The sequence below is a fragment of the Limulus polyphemus genome, unplaced genomic scaffold (assembly GCF_000517525.1).
Source record: "Limulus polyphemus unplaced genomic scaffold, Limulus_polyphemus-2.1.2 Scaffold680, whole genome shotgun sequence".
Lineage (NCBI taxonomy): Eukaryota > Metazoa > Arthropoda > Merostomata > Xiphosura > Limulidae > Limulus > Limulus polyphemus.
Window position 1 is genome coordinate 394,619 of NW_013666290.1, and position 21,383 is coordinate 416,001.

General features: G+C 35.0%; 1 protein-coding gene and 1 pseudogene across 1 annotated transcript; both read right to left on the reverse strand.

The window, feature by feature from the left end:
- Positions 1-329: 329 nt before the first annotated feature.
- On the reverse strand, positions 330-746 carry LOC106459915 (proteasome assembly chaperone 3-like). Its single transcript, XM_013919583.2, has one exon. It carries the CDS (start codon positions 744-746, stop codon positions 330-332), a length of 417 nt encoding a protein of 138 aa, XP_013775037.2.
- Positions 747-8,227: 7,481 nt separating this feature from the next.
- The window catches only part of LOC106459916, a 16,825-nt pseudogene continuing 3,669 nt past the window's right edge, over positions 8,228-21,383 (reverse strand).

The following is a 21,383-nucleotide window of genomic DNA, read 5'->3' on the forward strand; positions in this document are numbered from 1 at the left end:
TCTATTGTGAGATATCAAATTCTACTTTTGTCTTATTCTGTTACACTATATATTCATTTTCAATAAAATACATTGCTTTATTCGACGACAGTTACAACTTACATAATTCATTTTACTGGTATAACTGATTTTTGAAGTTAATGCATAGCGTTTGAATTTTTTTAAAAATGTCAATTCCATATCGTTATATTTCGGTGTTTACAAGAGACCTTCAACTTTTTAGTTTTTGCTTTTCGTTCTTTTTTGGCCATTCTTTAAAAATTCAATTTCATATTTAACTACAACTACTACACTTGTTCTTCCGATCGTTTCAAACCTCTAAAAGTCAGTCAAACTCCTACTAATGCTTTCTGAAAGACTTGTTTAGCTCGATTTCCAATGGTTATTACAGTATCTTTATCCCAGTCTTTCAGCGCTATTGCTAACAAAACTGTTTTACTGGTTTCCATTAAAGAAACCAGATATCTTGCCGCAGCATGCACATAAGATTCATCGTTTCCGAAAATAACCTTAGTACTGAAAACAGCTCGATCATCAGTGCTACAGTTTACTTCATGGGGTACGTCTTTGGTAATATGAACCAGTGTTCCAAGTTTTCCAAACTGGGTAATAACCACAAAAATGCAATTTTCAAAACACGTTATGCTGAAATCTGTAGGAATATTTCCAATTAATTCTGCTTCAGTGATTGTTTTTAACTGCATATTAGGCGTAACATTAGAATCATCATCCATAGTAGTTGCCATTGTTCCAACTTGACGATTACAACGCCATCTATGTTATTTAATGTTTTGTAAAAAAAAAAAAAAAAAAAGGTCGAAAATCGCAATTGTAGATTTATATGCCCGGCACTCTGGTTATTAAACATCAAAATATTGAATCACTATTTACTTAAAGTATTGCCTTATAAATGCACAAGGGTTGATTTTCCTAACAACAGTCAGGTGTATGTTATGAAATGGCTTTATCCGTATACATGTAAACAATCTTACATCTCCAGTTGTTCCTCTAAGGTAAGAAAATTTTCCTAATTTTCACCATTAAGTTTAATTAAATGTATATATATATACTTTTGTTTTAATTTCCTTTCCGCTTGTTTTTGAGCAATTTTTTAAGTCTAAGAATTTAGAAAGCAATACATATGCATTCCTCTGTACAAATCGGTAAAGCTATCTACTCTGACTAAATTAGAAGATTAAGTTATCTATTTGAAGACATTTCGTAAGTATTGCCCCCTAGTGGCACCTAGTATCTGCGGATTTACAACGCTAGAAACTGAGTTTCGATGCCCGTGGTGAGAAGAGCACCGATAGCCTATTGTATAGCTTTGTGCTTAATTAGAAACAAATCGTAAGCATTATAATGATTTCTTGTTCAAAATAAGGTTTTATTACTTATATTATTTTTACTACCGTTATCTGTTTGAAGGCGTCCCCCGGCAGGACAGCGGTAAGTCTTCGGATTTACAACGCTAGAACCAGGGGTTCGATTCCCCCCGTGGACACAGCAGATAGTCTTTATCGTTACATGAACTCGACTTGACATTATTTTTACCAAATAATCTAAAAAAATCCGACCAATGATTGTTTGTTTTGAATTTCGCGCAAAGCTACACGAGGGCTATCTGCGCTAGCCGTCCCTAATTTAACAGTGTAAGACTAGAGGGAAGGCAGCTAGTCATCACCACCCACCGCCAACTCTTGGGCTACTCTTTTAACAACGAATAGTGGGATTGACCGTCACATTATAACGCCCCCACGGCTGAAAGGGGCGAGTACGTTTGGTGAGACGGGGATTCGAACCCGCATCCCGCAGATTGCGAGTCGAGCGCTTTAACCACCTGGCCATACCGGGACCCCGCCCAACGATGAAACACCTTACAACAATATGTAATTTTATCATTTCACACTACAAATATTAGTAACGAAAAGAAAAACGATTTTCTTTCAAACAGCGTGTGTGTATTTTATAGCAAAGCCACATTAGGGTTAATTATTTCTTATACAATGTTTTGCTACAATCTAAGTTAACTTGTACACAGTTATAAGCCTAAGTTCAAAAAATAACCTTTTCATTTCCAGTTTCACTATAATTTCTTTGCTAACCAACAGAGTAACTTGATAGACTACAAACACTGAATGTACGCATTCACTCACTAACTTTTCTGAATTCTCCTTCACTACTTAAATAAGTCCTTCACACCTAAATGCTTACTAGTGCTTATATCGAATGTACCATTGTCTAAATATTGTTCGAAAGTTACTAGATTTTTGACATCATTGTGAACCTTCTAGCTATCGGAGATAGACGGAATATAAACGCTGAATTATCCAGGCTAGATATTCTAGGACTACTTGATGCTAATGCCAGCTCACCTTTTAGCAAGTATCTAAATCAAACAATGAAAATATAGTTGACAATAATATTTATACAGCTACGATAAATGTTTCAAATGTTTTAACCACTGATAGAACACACTGCGACATAAGAGAAAGGAAAGAAATGACTATGCGTGATTTTTACTTAGTACTTTATATACAAAAGGTAACTGATAATAACTAATAAACAAATAGAAAGAAAAATGATTAGCTCAAACGCTTTTAAACAAAAGGTCCTTCCTTGTGCGTTAAGATTTTGCCCCTAATGAAGAAGAATGCATTTTTTGAAAGTACTTGTGTTAAGCTTCTTTTAGAAAGTTTAGAACAGATGACAATGTTTTTGTATGTATAGTTCCTTTTGCTTTTGTAAATACCCGAAATGAACAACCATATCATTGGTTTGAAAACGCTGTAAAATGTTATCTAACAACAACAAAAAAAAAACAAAAAAAACAGAGTAAAAGGCTTAAATTAAGAATACTACCACAATATTATAACCAAATGACGAAAAAAAAATTTTTGCAATGCCAATCCACGTTATCATTTATATAACTTATTTCCGAGAGGAAGAATATTAGCCTTTTTTGTCTTGTTTAGTTTAACACCTTTAAGTAAGTGGACGCAAAATAGTTGAACCACACTGCTCAAAACAACTATATTAAACTTCAATTCAGGTAATTTTTACGCAAGTTGGACATACAATGATCATTCAAGTGATTTCAAATGATAATGATTAGTTATTCATCGTAATTTTGCAAATGAGTATTAGGTAGAGATGGCTTTTCATCTTTACAATTAATGACATTTCTTTTCAAGATGGAGATTGGTCATCATGAACAGCAAGGAAGGCCTGCAAACGGTATTGTATGTAATCACTGTTGACAGGATCCTGAGTGATTTTTAATTACTCCTCTGAAAATGCTGGTTTTAGGGCTTCTTTAGTGTTTGGAGTCACTTGACAAAATTTAACGCTTCTTTCAAGATGGGCTAGACGTCTGATGAACAAGAAGCCACTCTATTTGGTCAATCTCTTCTTCAAGGAATGGAGCAACCACTATACTGAGGATAGGGTCAATTGCATCAGCATATGATAGAACAAAGAGTCGTAGGATATGGCCCCTATGTGTGTGTACCATTCTGCAGTATATTCGTACACTAATGTTATTTCTGCTCACACCATGCTTATGTGATATTGGAATACATTATCAGTTTCTTCTTTCTTTAATATAAGTATTTATTCTGTGTCTATTCTTCGCTCTAAATATGAGCAGGTTTATACGTAACATGTGGCTAAGAATAGTTATAAAGCCGATCTTGCTTCAAACATATTTTTATTTTTTTTTATTCTCAAAGTTAGTTGTAGCCTGTTACCTCCCGTGGACAACATTGCTGCATGCGACCTTGTTCTGGATGTCGAGGGCAATGTCCTTCATAGGTTATACATAGAGGTTTTGGCCATACCACTGTGAAATGATAACGACCAATCACATGATAGTGCTTTCGTGCTAGGAAAATACGAAGTTTGAAACCTCTCATTTAGTTAGTCTGATTCCTGGTATCATTCAAACTGGACCTGATCTTGACTCTAAAGAAGAGACAGTCCATCTTAAGCAAGTGAAACCAATGTGTTATTGTTTTAAGTTTTAATTCAGATTGTATTCGTAGTGTATTATATCTTGAGTCCAGTCTGCTTATTTTTTAGCTTAAATTCAGCACTGATCTGGAGTATCACAACTTGTTCGAATTTCTCGTTAAACGAACCTATAAGGTAAATCTCAAATCTGCATTCAGTTCACCTGGGCATACCACACTTCTACTACCTGCCATATCATTACGTTTTACTATGAAAATAATGTGAACCTGCTTCAAGGTATCCTTTAAATGGATAAAGTCTGTTATCTGGCTGCAGAGTAAAGAGCGTCTTAGCTGCAGAAAATACTACTGCTCCACATATCCGATGGATATGACTATTGCAAGAGATATGTTTTGTGCTTTGCTATGAGAGGAACGTATCTCAATGGGCATCTGTTACTAACCATCTGCACACCGACATGGCGTCCAGCTGCGATAGCAAACATCTTTACAGTTTGACTAGAGCATTGTAAGTTACTATTTAACGAAGAAAAGAAAATAGAGTAAACGGATTAAGTTAAACATATTACATTATTATGGTCAATAAACGAACAAAAAATATTATGCAGTATGTACCATTTCAGCTGTTTTTGGATAATAGTTTGCTTCATCCAGGTATTCGAACAACCGTATCACTGGTTCGAGACACTTAAAATCTATTTTGCAACAATTCTCTGCGATTGGCTGGCTTTCATTAGTCCAATGGCTCTCAACGTGAAGCATCCAGATGTCCTCTGTAAGATCTAGCCATGGTTTATAAATAATTTGAACTACTTTGAACTTCGTAAGTGACTTTGAAAATATTGTATGTAGCCACCATACATCACCGTTAGCTTTTGATCCAAGCAGTTATCTAGTTTAGACTCAATGGCCATTCATTTGCGTTTTAAATCACATGAATGACAATCAGATGCCCGGTTTTCATAAGAATAATAAAGAATAGTGGTGATTAACATTGTTCTATAACTTTGCCTTGTAATAGCTACAATAATTATTAATTGTTCTGAGCAGTGCATTTTTGTTCTCCAAATCATAAAAAATTTTCATTTTTTGAAAAAAAATTCGTGAATCATGTTCCCGGTGGCTCAGTATATGAGGGCTTATAGCGTTAAAAAAATGAATTTCCATACCAAATAAAGTAACGGGAGGGAAGAGCATAGATAGCGCATTGTGCAGCTTTGTGCTTAATAATAACTATACAAAACAAAACACGAATCGTCTGTCAACGATAATGAAAAAGAAATCTACTATTTTAGAACATTGTGATGATAATTATTGTTAATCAAGTACGAAAAAAAAGAAATAAAATCAATTTGAATAATGAAAAAAAAAAGCAAATGAAATATGATTAATTTTCAAACAGAATAAATAATTTGTGAAATGTTTTAAAAGTATCATTTGTAAATTTTGCAAACTCTAAAAAATCAAAGCACTAGATACGTCACGGATAAGCCAGGGATTAGTTATTTTAGTGTTATGGCTACCGAAAGAAATATAGTGATATATAATAACTTGTGTAAATACATCCTTCATTTGCGTTTAATAAAGTTAGTTTGTTGTTAAGCTCGTGTCAAGTTATCTAGACTGTACCCATCGCAGTGATCGAATCCCGAACTTTAGTGTTATAAGCTTTGAAGTTTGTCTCTGAGTCACCGTTTTTGTCTTTTTTGATACAGTTTGACATACTCTGAATATGAAGAGGTTGTTAATTTGCTTGGAAACGAGCCTAAATTCCTCCCTTATATAAAAATAGCATTATATTGAAAAGAAAGAAAAACACCACAACTAGTGAGTGATTTGGCCCTCAGTGAAATGAGACATTACAGTTACTAAATGAAATGAAAACTGAACATATTTGATATTGCTAGATAAACAAATGATAAATATGGTGAATATTTACTATGATAACTTCAGAAGTACATTTCTCATATTTTTTTCCGTAGTTTGAGGCCATGTATGCGTTATAAGAGTAACGATAAAATCTCATTATTCCATTCGACAAGAGTTTTCGGTGCGTGGTGTTGACTAGTTGCCTTCACTCTAGTCTATCACTTCAAAATTAAGGACGGGTAGTGCAGTAAACCTTTGTACGTAGAAGGGGTGTTTCTAACAGACATGTAGTGCATATTGTCAGTATTTTAACTACCTTGCATCTGTTTTTTATTTTTTTCACAAACTGTATAGAATAAAAAACTACACAAAAAATGGCTCGCCAGACACACTGAGAATTGTTTTGTATATATTTACAGTACATACCGATTTAGTTGCAAAATTATATTACACACAGTTGATAATGTAATCATTAAGTTATTAAAACACTCATTAAAATTTACGTAATTCTAACTTAGGACGACTCATTTAGATCCAAATTCTGCGATGTTCTTATTTTTTTTGTACGGACAAAATTCCATATATATATATATACACCTAGTCTTTAAAGGTTAATTTACTCTCGGCGTCCTAATCTTAGCCATCTGAAACTTAATATGGAACGCCTTTGAATTTTTAATCAAACTGAGACCAGTATCTGATCTCACATAGTTATTTTTAGATGCAACAGTTAGCTTCCTGACGCCATCCCGAAATAAACATGATCTTTTCATATTGTGGATCTTTCGTTTTTCTTCTGATTTGACCAATATGTTTGGCCCGCTGTCCCCATAATGAGATTTATTGTTTTGTTTCTCACACACTAATCCATTCCATTATATTTGGAACTAATATTTTAAAACTTTCTATTAATAAAGATATACAAACGCTCGGTTAACAAGCTACCATCCAGTGGCGAGCCGTGATCCGAAGGTTGGGATGGAAATTTTCCAAAGCTCTTCAAAGAACTAGTTTATCGTTTGACATTAGGTGAATGAATCCGTTGGTAGGAAGGAGGAATGAGTATGAGCAATCAATGGAAAATAAAGTAACTCTCGCCCAAAATAATAATGTATATATTATATATATAATGTTAGTTATTTTTTCTAAATATATATATATATATATATATATTGTATATATCAAAAGAACTATCTTTCCAAAAATGTGGGGATCAGTTGCCTTCCCTCCCACATACACACTCGTCGTTATGCTAAATGTAGTTTTGTTATACTCTTGCTGTTGTTGTTTTTTCCCTTGTGGCACAGCGGTTTGTCTGCGGACTTACAACGCTAGAAACTGGATCTCGATACCTGTGGTAGACAGAACACAGATAGCCCATTGTGTAGCTTTGTGCTTAACTTTAAACAAACAAATGTTGTTGTTGTTTTTTTGTGTGTGTCTATATACATGTTATTGAAAATTGGAAAGATAATTGATTGCTCAGTCTAGTCATCTGTACAACAAAACGCACGGAGTTCTTACATTTTAGGGATTAAATTAACCCTAAATATCTTCATTAAAGTAGTAGTAAACACTCCCAGAATTTCGAGTTAAAAATGCATATTAGGTTGTTAAAACTGGGGAAGTCACAACCTGATTAATTAAGGTCTTTCATCAGAAACAAAATATGATTATCGTCACACATTATTTAGGCAACAATAACTCAAAGAAGTAATTATTAATTATTGACCCAGCTGCAGCTTTGTTAACACGTGAGCACATTTGTTGCACAAGGCTCTAAGTGTTTAAATAAGGTTTGAGAAAATTGCGAAAGTAACGAGCATAAAGTGAGTGAATAACAGGGTATTGACGTAGACATTTTGTGTGGGAGGGAAGGAGGATTAAACATTTAATGTACAATTCTGGTCGAAATCGAACGATCATCTCTGACGTAAACAAACGTTTAATATATATCAAAAAGAAACGATTTGCAATTACGTCATAGTTCAACGAAGTGTAACCGAATAATGCAGTGTAAGCTAATACTATTTCGAAACTGATAAGTAACTTTTGCGAGTAATACATACGTGCTAGCGAAACAACTACTGTTCAGGAATGTAAAATTAAATCAACATAGCCTGCAAACATTACAAAATATACAGTTGTATAAGTTTGGAAGTCTTTCTAGTTTGGCAAAAAAAGAAAGTTTGTTTGTCTGTTTTCAAGTTCGTATGATTTGAAATGATTAGCATGACGGACTGAATTATCTTAAAGGTTTTAATTTTTCCAGAGGTCATTTTCAACAATTTAAAGTTCAAAATAATTTAATTAACGAGTGGTTATGTTACAAGCTATACTGAAATATTTCCAAAGGTGATAGTTATAAGGAAACTCGGATCGACTTATATATGAGAAAACCGAAAGAAAAAAATATTTTATTAGAACGAAACATCAGTACAAATAAATATTCCACAAATCTCGTGCCAGACGGAGGATATAAGTCACTGACAAAGCTGCTGAGGATATGAACTTCCTAGTGGAATACAAACTTTGCACGTGTACACTTCCATGATATGTAATTTAAAAATAAAACTAACTAACTAAAAACGGGATCCCTATTGTATTTTCTTTTTACTAATGTAATGTTTTCTAAGAATTTGCCTGAATTACAGTTAATTCGTAATCACAGTGTTCAGTGTTTATTTTATAGTAAGTAAGACACTTAAACAAAAGGAATGCCAACACTGACTAATAAAGTGTAACAAGTAGCTTTCATGAGCAGACAAAGCATTATATCACTTGTAAAAAATGTTTTGTAACGACAAAGACACTTGATCAGTTTCAGATTAGAAAGGCAGAAGCAATACTGACTAATAAAGTGTAACAAGTAGCTTTCATGAGCAGACAAAGCATTATATCACTTGTAAAGAAATGTTTTGTAACGACAAAGACACTTGATCAGTTTCAGATTAGAAAGGCAGAAGCGATTTTTTAAATTCAGAATATTTGATAATTTATGAAAAACAGCAACGATTAAACTCTGCCTGTAAAGAAAAGCTACTGTATTTAGTTGTTTTTTTTTCTTTGATTTTTCTTTAGGCTTTATCAATAGTAATCATTCGTTCTTTTGGTCCTTCCAAGGCCGGTAGAGGCGCTTCGATCGTCAGGACACCATCTTTCGATAAGGATGACTTAATCATTTCAGGGTTGGTTCCTTTTGGCAACAAAAACTCTCTGTTGTATTCGCGAAAAACCTGTCTGCAATCCGACTTTTCCTCGTGCTTGGCGTGCACCTAAAGTTGAATAAACAGAATAAGAAACAAGAACTTTTGAATATCAACACAACTTATATAGTTTTATATACAAGCATGATATATATATATATATCCTTATGCGTATGTATATTCAATATATTATACACTTTTTAAAACCTATTAATAGATACTGCAGGCTTTTTATAGTCATAATGTGGCTTGTTACTGAAGTTTTCATTTAATTGGTAGTGACAATAATATTTAAATAGTCGTTGGAGCACAAAATATTTAGGTTGCAGATAAAAAAAAAAGGGGAGTTAGTCATGCTAGTGTGCTCAAAAGTTAACGAAAGCTCGAGTGGCATCACGTCAGGACACGAAATACCTGCGAAGTGCATGACTTGGATACCAGTCAGAAAAGTAGGTAACGGATTTTAAATTGTACTGATTATTAAACCGGAAGATCCAGTCGATCATATAGACAAGTCAGCGAAATAAATATCCTACACAAACGTCAGTTTAAAAACATGAGAAGATATTCAAGAAAAATGAAATAATTACGAAACAACTAAATTTCCCTCTGACAGAGCAAAGTCAACAATATTTATATACCTAGTACCTACCTACCTTCTTGTATATATATAATACAGTTCAGATCGGCTTGTATATAAGAGAGGAGGTTGGGTGTGTAATTACTACAGAAACTATCAAGGAAAAGGTTTATAGTTCCAATTACCATAATGTTTTAAAGGGTAGAGGTTGGGAATCATACAAACACAGAAATATAGGGAGGTTTTTTTCTACTACAACGTCATTTCAACATTTCTAGTTTATTTTAATATATTGGAAGTGACTGCCTTCACACAACTGGCTGCTGACAGCGAAAGGCAGTAACAGTTGAGACGTTGCGTGTCAAAGCAAATCCTTACCCCTAATTTGATCTTCTGTAATGCCTAACTAGTTTGACATTTGCGTTTGGATTATGTTTGGTAGATGGTATGTCTCCAACGCCTTTGGGTGCTATGACCGTAGACATTTTCATTTATGAGTTAAAGGATAATGACAGGAACTGGCAATGGACAGTTTTCTTTATGTTAGTCTCATAATAAACATCTGGGTATTGACTTTGATACTAACTTTCATGAATGTTATATAGTACTGATTTTAACCGCCCACATAATTTGATGTTATTTATATCATTATGAAATGGAACTGTAAATTCGGACTGAGGAAGTTGTCAAACAAAGCTGTATCCAAAGAGGTAACTATATGTGGTAAAAGATGGCTAATCTACATGTGTTTTACATCTAAATATGCCGTATGCTACATTAGCACCCTAGTGTTAAAAGTATCTAGTTATTCGTGTGTGTGTGCAAACGACGAGACAGCTAAGCCTGAATTCTTAGATATAGCAGTGACTAGAGCGATTAGGTTACAGGATCGATCATAAACGGTTACTAATTAATTGTATTAATAAACCAATGGAACTTTATTTTCAATAAAAGTATCGGTAGAAATGGAATGGGGCTGAATTAGACGTCGTCACTGTTTTAGGTGGGAAGAAACAATGTAACAGTCGATTTGCTGCAGCGACAACAATGTTTTCAACCACAAAACGCAAGTTCCTTAAATAAACGACTCGAGTTTCAGCTTATGTTGTAACACGGACTGTTGGTTGGCAATGGAACTTTATGTTGTGTTTTTGTTTAAAGCTATATGACCCTATTAAAAACAAAGACACGTAGAAAATACCACAATGAAAAATTTTCTTTTTCGCCTTGTGAAACCACCTGACTTAAAATTCTTGGTCGAATCCAAGAACTATTTTAGAAACCTCAAGGTCCAGGAAACTGTAAATGGTAGTACGAAAGAAAACGTTTTTGTGCTGAGTGCTTATCTAAGGTATCTTGTTTTCATGAGCAAATTCTTAAGACTTTGAATTAACATCAAATAAGTCAGCATACTTATGTTTTGGCTAAAAAGACATATTGAGAGAAAAAAGGATTAATAAAAAATACCAAAAAACATCCGCCTCGAAATGAGGATTTATTTATGAATATCAAGTTTATGTTTTGTCATTATTATTATTGTTATTACCATTGTTGGTTTGTTTGTTTTATTTAAACTCAAAGTTACACAAAGGGCTATCTGATTTGTTGCCATCTCAGGAATCGAATCCCTAATTTCAGCACCTTAACTTTTTTAATACTTTGGTTTCTATTTACAGCATTCTAATTTCTGATTATCGTGTTTAGAGTTCTCTATCGATCATTCAAGTTGTATATTTGCATATTAACAGTTTTTTCCTAATGGTTTGTTTGTTTATTTGAAGTTATGCACAAAGCTACACAATGGGCTATCTGTGTTCTGCCCACCACGGGTATCGAAACCCGATTTCTAGCGTTGTAAGTCCGCAGACATACCTCTGTTTCCTAATGGCCCTGTACCAACAAAAGAGGCAGTGAAAGTCCCTAATGAACGCCACCTTCAGTGTGGATATTTTTTTATTTGAAAACAGAATAACTAGAAAAGTAACAATCCTGATAATTTACGTAGCTAAAGTGACAAAAAAAAATAATTCTGCTAAACAGAAATGTTAACCTAAGGATCCGCCTAATTCTTTATGCCAACAGAGGATAAAGTGATTTTTCATGTATTTTTACTTCAACAGTTTCCGCCGTATTTTTCCCCATCCTTTATTAGTAAGCCCCCCAGTGGCACAGCGGTATGTCTGCGGACTTATAACAATAGAAACCGGTTTTGAAACCCGTGGTGGGCAGAGCACAGATAGCCCATTGTGTAGCTTTGTGTTTAATTACAAAAAAAAATATTAGCAAATATCTGAACCGTTAAATGAGTTAGGCTTATTACGATCTGAGTGTGGAACAAGATAATCAGAGCAATAAAAACACAACTTACGTTCTGTGGAACATAAGACTCATGTTCGATGTTTAGAACACAAGTTTGAGTTTGATCGTGGAACAAGATAATCAAACAGCAGACAGTCATCATTGAACTGTACAGTTAACGAAGATGCTCGAAACAGAAATAATTAAAAATCTATACCTACTCTGTAAAAAAAAGAGCAATAGAAACACGATTTGCTTTCCGTGGAACATAAGACTCATGTTCGATATTTAGAACACAAGTTTAAGTTAAAAGTAACACAATCATTGTGAGGTAACAAAACAGAACACAAATGCGTTGGTTGATACATAGTTCTGTATTGAATTTTATACGATCTACAAGGTGTTAATAAAGTCTGGAATCAATGTAAACTTATTTTATTTGAAACATTTTTTTATTAATTTTATGATTTATTCTTTTTGTTGCAGGTTTGTGTTGCCAATACGTAATAATCATGTCGTTAAGCTTACAAGAGCGCGTTGAAATTATCCTGTTGTGTGGACATCAAGGATGGACACAGAGAGAAATAGCTGCGAAGTTCAGTAACAAACATCCAGAAAGAAATCCAATATCTCAGTTATGCTGTATCGTTTACAAACATGTTTTGAACTTGGCGATAGACATTTTGAACATATATATTGTAACTACGACTTTAAATATAATATGTTTACATTGATTCCAGACTTTATGGACACCCTGTACATAAACACACAGTAAAATGTGACTTCACAGCACAAAAATGTATTTAAATGAACATAATTTTGAATTAAAGGCCACAAGTCATTTGTGTTAGAAAACAAAAAACTTGTGCGTTTATATCGTTACAACAATCAATCAGTATTTGAGGAACAGTCCATGTTGTAAAACATAATACATAGGGATGACAAACCTGACTCATCCGTGTCTTCCCTCTGCGTCAGATAGTATATCTATATAAATAATACGTTTGAGTGTGTCTGTTTGTATGTCCGGAACTTTTCTCGTAAATTTCTCGATCAAATGCTACAAATCTCATATCGAGGAGTCCGGATTCCATATTGGTTTTCCTTTCAGAATCGCCTTAACTGTTTTTTTTTTTTTTTCTGCTTAGGTAAACTATTTAATGCAACGAGTCTGATACACGATGGCACAATGTCACCGTCATCACGTGACGGCTAGCTTCGATTTCAACTTTAGATTTTGTTATTTGCAAAGTATTTCACACAAACACCACTTAACCCACCCGCGTTAAATTTCCATTACACTAATACAATTTCTATGGGCTTTCTCGACTTATTTAGGTCTAAAATACGCATGCGAAGTTCGTTAAAAACCATACGCTTATCACTTCGTGAACGCGCATTCAGACGTTTCTGCATATCCAGCTAAGTTTGCCTTCATTACATCTTTACATTTACTTTACTTTGCAATAGTTTATCTTCGGTTCGTTTCATAGACTGTTATAAACACTTTTTAAATACTATTTCTTTACTACGTGTTTTAGTGTTATTGTTTTTTTGTTTCAACTTGTGAAACCTGTCATACATTGAATGCTCGTAATTGTTTCATACTCGGTACACTATTATAAATACCATTACTTTAGTTTATTGTTTACTTTATGTGTAGTTTTATTAAATAAAGTGATGTCTACTTGAGTTTGTTTGTGTGACCACGTAATTTGTCTGCAAGAAAGCATAGCTTAAATGGCGTGCGTGAAAACGATAGAATAAGGGAAATTCAAGCGAAGGGCGTGAAATCTATTGTGGCTAGTATATATATATATAAAACGGATAACCTAAAGATTAAAATAAAGCTTCAAGAAATATTTTTGAATAGTTTGATGTCGGAGGCTATGAAGTGAGCTACAACGCCATAGTTATCAGCTTTATCATCACTAAAAAGTAAAAACCTCTACCAAACTTTAACATAAATGCCAATGTAATGAAACCAAGCAAGAAAAAAGTAGATTTGAAAAACAGAATCTTAATTTGGGTTTTAAAACACTTAATAGATTAACACGGATAGATCACTAACCTCTGGTGCCAATTTAGGGTTAGAAGATCTTTAAAAAGACAAGCAAGTTTGGCAGCGCTGAGTGGTTACCTTTGTTGTTGTTTTTTAACTTCGTGCAAAGCTACACGAAGGCTATCTACGCTAGCCGTCCCTAATTTAGCAGTGAAAGACTAGAAGGAAGGCAGCTAGTCATCACCACCCACCGCCAAGTCTTGGGCTATTCTTTTTTACCAATGAATAGTGGGATTGACCGTCACATTACAACGACCCTACAGCTATAAGGGCGACGGGGGTTCGAACCCGCGCCCCTCAGATTGCAAGTCAAGTGCCCTAACCAAATGGCCATGGAGTGTTTACTTTCTTTCCTAAACCATTTTAATTATGTATTAAGGTTATATATCACACTCGGTAAAAATGACACACATTGGCAGTAGCAGCATAAATACCGACACCAGATGGCTCAGCGGTAAACTCGAAGGCTTAAAGCACTAAAATTCGACGTTTGATCGCTGCAGTGGACACAAAACAGACCACCTATTGTAAAAATACCGTAACTTTGCTGTTTACTAACGGCTATCTAGATATTAAGCAAATAATAAACGATTTTTATGTTACAAATATACATAATATTTTGATTCACGCATGTTTTGATGGATAAACGGCCCAGAAAGCTGATTTTCCCACGAAAACCTGTTATGGTTGACTCATCACTATACAGTTCCTCAATTTTGAGCTCTGGGTGGAGCTGGCTAGCACACATAGGTGCCACACCTATTTGTTAAGTTTAATTCCAGGCGAGGTTACAATATCCGCACTTAATTAAAAGCGCATGGGTCAAACGTGGCCTAGCTGATTAGCGTGCTCGATCTGTGAATCCGAAGGTTCATTGTTCGTGCTCCTTTGTTGCAGAAACACACTCCGCAGTTTGGAGAAGTAGATGGTCAAATAAAAAAAGAACAGTCAAATTCCGTTATTCGTCAAGAGTTAATATTCGGTGTGTATTATTGACTGGCTGCCTTCTCTTTAGTCTATCATTTAAAAATTGGGAATGACCAGCGCAGATAGCTCTTGTGTAGCTTTCCGGGAAAATTCTGAAACAAACAAACAAGAAAGTCACTTATTCGCTCTGTTTCGATATAGGTTTTTCTGCTTAACTTTCATTTACTTTCGATAATCGCATCACTTATGTGTAGCGTGTAGATCTAGGTTGGCTCAAAGCAAGGAATGAAAGTGTAGGTTTACTTGTTTTAATGTTGATGTAGTCTGCGCTCGCGGTGCGTGTCACGTGATTCGTACGTGTTGCATTGCTTCTATTAATGGTAATATGTTTAAGCTTACGAGTCCAAATAAGGAGTTTCTTATGCATCTGTTGTACTATTTGTTTGTTTGTAATTAAGCACAAAGCTACACAATGGGTATCTGTGCTCTGCCCACTACGGGTATCGAAACCCTATTTCTAGCGTTGTAAGTTCCGTAGACATACAGCTGTGCCACTGTGGGGGGCCTGTTGTACTGATAATAAATATTACCATATATAATATACCGATAATAAACATTTTCCATTAAATGACTTTTAATAAATATTACCGTGTACAATAATGTATTGATAATAACCGTTTCACATGATACACACGATGGAGTTTTATTTAGTTTTGGTATGAAACCGGAGACTTTGTTATTATCCGCTTAAACCACTGAGTGTTACCTTAAACAAAAATTCTTTCCTAAAGAAGTCATAGTTATGGTGTGGGTCAAAATCCATTACATCTAATTACAAAGATAGTTATAGCAGGTCAAAGGCTTCATGTTTGTGAATGCTGATATTTAAATTAATAATTTAACTGCCTAACGCCTCATTATAGGCATCAAGTGAGCGACTTGATAGCAATGAGCTGATATGCATTGAAAGTACAGGTAAAATCAGACAAACAAACGTTATTTAAATAAATAACTATGGATGATTCTCTGTGGAAACCAAAAAATGACGAAAATTAGACTTGTATTTTTCGAACTCGGAAATTCCATATGATTTTCATAACCCAATTTGTGGTTTTCATTAAATACCACTTGCACTATTTTTCCATCTACCTCTAACTAGAAGTATTCTAACATTACATCTGTGTCTAGATTACCAAAGTTGTTCAATATAGTTATTTCCCGCAAGTCTTTACTGTCTATTCTTCTATTAGACAACTAGCTCGTTCGATCTTTCAACTTTATTTGTAGACAAGGAAAAATACCTCTAACCTCAGACAGGCTCAAAACATTCACGAGAAGTAAATATATAATAAAATGCTTTAAAAATAAAATATTGTAAGTCTTTATTACCTTGCTTACAAGATGTATATATTTGTCACGGCAGCGGAAAATTTCAATTCACGCCACCTATACTCGATTATGTAAATAATTTAAAGTTTTAATTTTTAATTAAATGAAATGAATATTTCACATACCACAATCAGGATAGTCACTGAACATCCGGTTTCGACAAGCAAGAAACCAAAAATTTCTAATCCTTGAGCCCAAATCCCAGTTCATTGATTTCCTCCCCAATTTTAACTTTGAATTATAATCCATTTTTCCTCAAAAGGTTTACAGTTCCGGAGGCTTATAGTCCTTAAGGTTAATTGCTCACGAGCTTCTTAGTTCCGAAGACTAATACTTCGAGAGAATACTGTTCCGGAGGTTCATATACAGAGCGCATATGTGATTTGCATGGTTCAGAAAATTTCCGGAAAGTTTGTTTTAGAGCAAAGTCACATTGAGCTATCTGCTGTGTCCACTGCGGGGAATCGAACCCCAAACTTTAGCGTTGTAAGTCCATAAGCTTGCCGCTGTCTCACCTGGGAGACATTAAATAAGAAACAGGCTGGATTACATCACGTCCTAAAACAATACAAGCCAAAGGAAAACACATTTTCAGTACTTGTAATTTTGAAACAAACTTATTTCAGAATATCGAGTATTCGATGCAAAACAGAATGAGTGAGATACTTTTTTTATTTATTAGTTTATAAGGATATTTTATTTGTGTGTGTGTGGAGGGGGGAACAATAAAGTACATGGTGTAACAGAATATCACAGCTAAGTATACATACAACATGAATCTCAAAGGAATTTTTAAAAGCTTGGGATATCAATCAGAAGAGGTAAGTAAGAAAGCTACAAAAAAGAGTAAGGACAAATTGAAAATAGAGCATGGATAACAAAACTTGAAGCAAACGTCTTTAGCAGAAGTAGCAACTTGGTTCGACTCGTGAAAGGCAGCAAGCGCGTAGTAGTTGTTGAAGTTTTAAGCACACACCCCGTTCCTTTATATATATTTTGTTTCTATGACCATCAGAGAATTATTCCTCCATCCCAGTCTTGAAATGTACGTTGATCACTCTCCACACTTTTCTTTAGGAACACGAAACAAAACAACACATAACGTTTAATGTTATTTCTTTGAGCATAAGAAGAGCAGGAACAAGTTTATTTTACACCCCTCCGAGGTTTCTACACGTGGAATCGTCTAAGACTCTTAAGATAAAAAAGTCCAGCAACATTTCTCAAGGATCACCGTACAGCGACCTCTACATTAATTAGTAGAAACCATATTTAGCGAGTATATTCAACCTTAAATGACGCCCTCAATATAAACTTGAGGAAATAAAAAGAAAGGGAAGGGAAACTATCCTTCAGTTTTTACCAAGTGTAACTAATAACTTCAATCGCAGCAGCCAGACCTCCAATAAAGCTGATCATGAAAGTCGTTACTTTCTAGCCTGAGAGGTCGACATTATTAACCGTCAACGTGACCCGATCATGAAAGTCTTTACTTTCTAACCTGAGAGGTCGACATTATTAACCGTCAACGTGACCTGATCATGAAAGTCGTTACTTTCTAACCTGAGAGGTCGACATTATTAACCGTCAACGTGACCCGATCATGAAAGTCTTTACTTTCTAACCTGAGAGGTCGACATTATTAACCGTCAACGTGACCCGATCATGAAAGTCGTTACTCTCTAACCTGAGAGGTCGACATTATTAACAGGCAACGTGACCTGATCATGAAAGTCGTTACTCTCTAACCTGAGAGGTCGACATTATTAACAGGCAACGTGACCTGATCATGAAAGTCGTTACTCTCTAACCTGAGAGGTCGACATTATAAACAGGCAACGTGACCCTAGTAAGACCAAGTGAACTAGCTGGGTTAGCGTAATTGTATGCTTAGCGGCAGTTGAAAGATTTTTTTTTCTTTGAATTGCGGCTGAACCCACACAATATACATCTGTTAATAAACACTTAACTATTGTGCTGAGTTCCATTTCACTTTTATTAACCCCAACAAAGTCATTCGTATGCTCTACTGTACAAACACGAGAAATATAATAATCCTATAAAATAATCGCACTAAACTGTGTCGAACTGATTTTACGTGGCTGTTATTTTTACATGGAAATCAGCTCGATAAAGGAACAGTTAAAAATCTGACAAAAAAAAAGAAATATTTCATCGTACGTGGATGTCAATAGCTAAAATATCATATATTGAATTACCTATTTAAAAAAAAAAACATGATGTTTGTTTTACTGGTATAAAAACAAAGACAGAAACTTTCCACTACAAAATTTAAACACGTGAAAGAGTTATATGGTTTGTCTCACTCAGTTAAATGAGAATTTCCAGCCACGTTATTTATATTATTTTTACAGCTGAATAAAATAAAGCGGATAGCGTTCATAAATGAAAAAAATGTGTATGACTCTGGTATGCATAACGGATTCATTAGCTAATGACGACCTGGCAGTCATGAGCAGTTTCAACTCAACGCTTTACTACTTGGAAATACCCCCCCGATATGTTAATAGCTTAATATTTTTTCACTTGTGTTATTGCTGTCTTAGTGCAGTCCCAAATACCACCATCTGTTATACGACATCTGGACAGTTCTCTTAGTTCACTGACTTATTTGAAATAAGAATGATGCATATGATGATTACCATAATGGTAACTTGTCGGGTGAATTCTCATCTCTGACTCACTATATCAGTGGAAAACATCTGTATTAGAAAAGTCAGCCATCGCCTCTCACTCTCAGTACTAATGACCATATACAAAGACTTAGTGATGTTGTTGGTTACTAAAGCAACATTTAGTCGTTATGGTGATTACTTTAGCTACAATTACATCGTGGTTTATGTTATTTTTTCTAGTCATCTTATAAATGGTGTGGTTGGACTGATATGGAAGAGGGATTACTTTGGTGATTACTTTAGCTACAATTACATCGTGGTTTATGCTAGTTTTCTTGTAAATTGTGTGGTTGGACTAAAATGGAAAAGGGATTACTTCGTCATTTTTAAAACGGTGATTTTGGACCTCATTTTAGAAGGTTACATTTTCATGTAAGTAGCGTTACTCAAGGAAGGGTTGACAAGAAGAATTTAGAACATTGTTTTATATTTATTTTAAATGGTGGTTGATTAAAGGACCAGAACTTTGCCCATAAACTCATTCTCTCTTCAAGTTTAACCTGTTAATGTGATACATGCTGAACGACGGTAAAGGAACTCTCAAGAACCGAAACTACAAGTAACGTAATAGTAAAGTCAAGTTATAATAAAAGAACAAACGTGTTTACTCGATCCACGTAGGCCCGGCATGGCCAGGTGGTTAGGGCGCTCGACTCACAATTTGAGGGTGGCGGGTTCGAATCCCCGTCACACCAAACATGCTCGCCCTTTCAGCCGTGGGGGCGTTATAATGTGACGGTCAATCCCACTATTCGTGGTAAAAGATTAGCCCAAGAGTTGGCGGTGGGTGGTGATGACTAGTTGCCTTCCCTCTCGTCTTACACTGCTAAATTAGGGACGGCTAGTGCAGATAGCCCTCGTGTAGCTTTGCACGAAATTAAAAAACAAACAAACAAACGGTCCACGTATACAACGTACTGATTTGGTTTGTGACTGCTCTCTAATATTATGGGTTTCTTGTTATCGGTTGAACTTCGACATAGCAATGCATATGTGTAAAAAAAGAGTTAATATATTTGTGATGAGCTTTCCATTCTTGGTCTTGGAAGAGTCCCACATACTTTTAGTAAATCCCCCCTTTCTCAAACTACAGTTATAGGTTACTAGCTTAGAGACAAATCATATTTAGCAAAGCGCTGGGAGAAGAAAGAAAGGAGATAATTCACCTTCTGCATTAAACAACTTACGCGTTTAAAATGAAGAAAACTGTTCTTCTTCCTTGCAGCAGCTCATGAAATGGATGATGTACCACGTCCTTACTCGTGGACACAACTGCTCTATGTATACAATACACGCTGATTTTAATACACACCTGAATAATGCACGTTGGTAGCTAGCACTAGGTTTAGTCTTAACTTTTATACTGTGATGAGAACATTTTACATTTCTAAATAATTGGAGGATTTTTAGCGAAATTCGGCTTACGGAAATTCGGGTATGCTAAAGAGATCATTAGAGTACATAAGGAGAGACAGCTGTCCAGAGCACAGAACCCTAGATGTTAGCTTGACCAATCCGTGAAAGATCCATCTGTGAACTATATAAAATTAATACATCTGGGGCACAGAGGCACGCTTGATACACAGTTGCAACTTGTGAAAGTACATTCCAGAACAGAGATGGTGCAGCAATCTTGGAGGCCTTCTATGAGTTAACAATTAGAGGCCTTCTTACCCCCAAAGTTATATTGCACTAAACAATCGAAACATGGTTATATTTTATTGATATTATAATCTGGAATATTCTTTTACCCACTTAACATTAGTAGATTGGGCTGTGTGGGATGCAAAATATTCTTGCCCCAGGGCCACCAGGAACTGAAAACGATTAATTGATATTTAAAACAAACTTCAGTGCCGACTTCAGCAAACACGAAGCCCCCAAGCGGCGAAGTAATCAAAACACACACTCAAGAAATAGGTCGCGCGCTACTAGGAAGGGGGGAGGGATTTTTCGCTTTATTTTTTTTTAATCTTCCTAAATTAAGGTTCAAATTGGGTGATTAAACGTCACATATTTTGTGGCGTTTTTTTCTTCTTCTTCTTCTTTTTTTTTGCCTTTGCAAGTGATGAGAATAACCAAAAAGTTTGAATTTTAAAAATATTTTAACTCTCCTGTACCAGGCGGGTGGGTCAAGATGAGAGATTTGGCAACTCCTTGAGGAAGCTTAAAATCACATTTATGACACACGTCATATTTCTTGAAGCACAATATTTTATCACTACGTGAGTCATATAGTTGTCCTATAATAACTTTTATTGGATCGACCAACAGTTTATATTACGTAGCAAAAATGACCCTATAAAATGTTGGAGTTTTCTTCCCAACAGAATAAGAAGAACTTAAGTCATACAAGGTGTCTACCTTAATTATGAAGTGATAGAC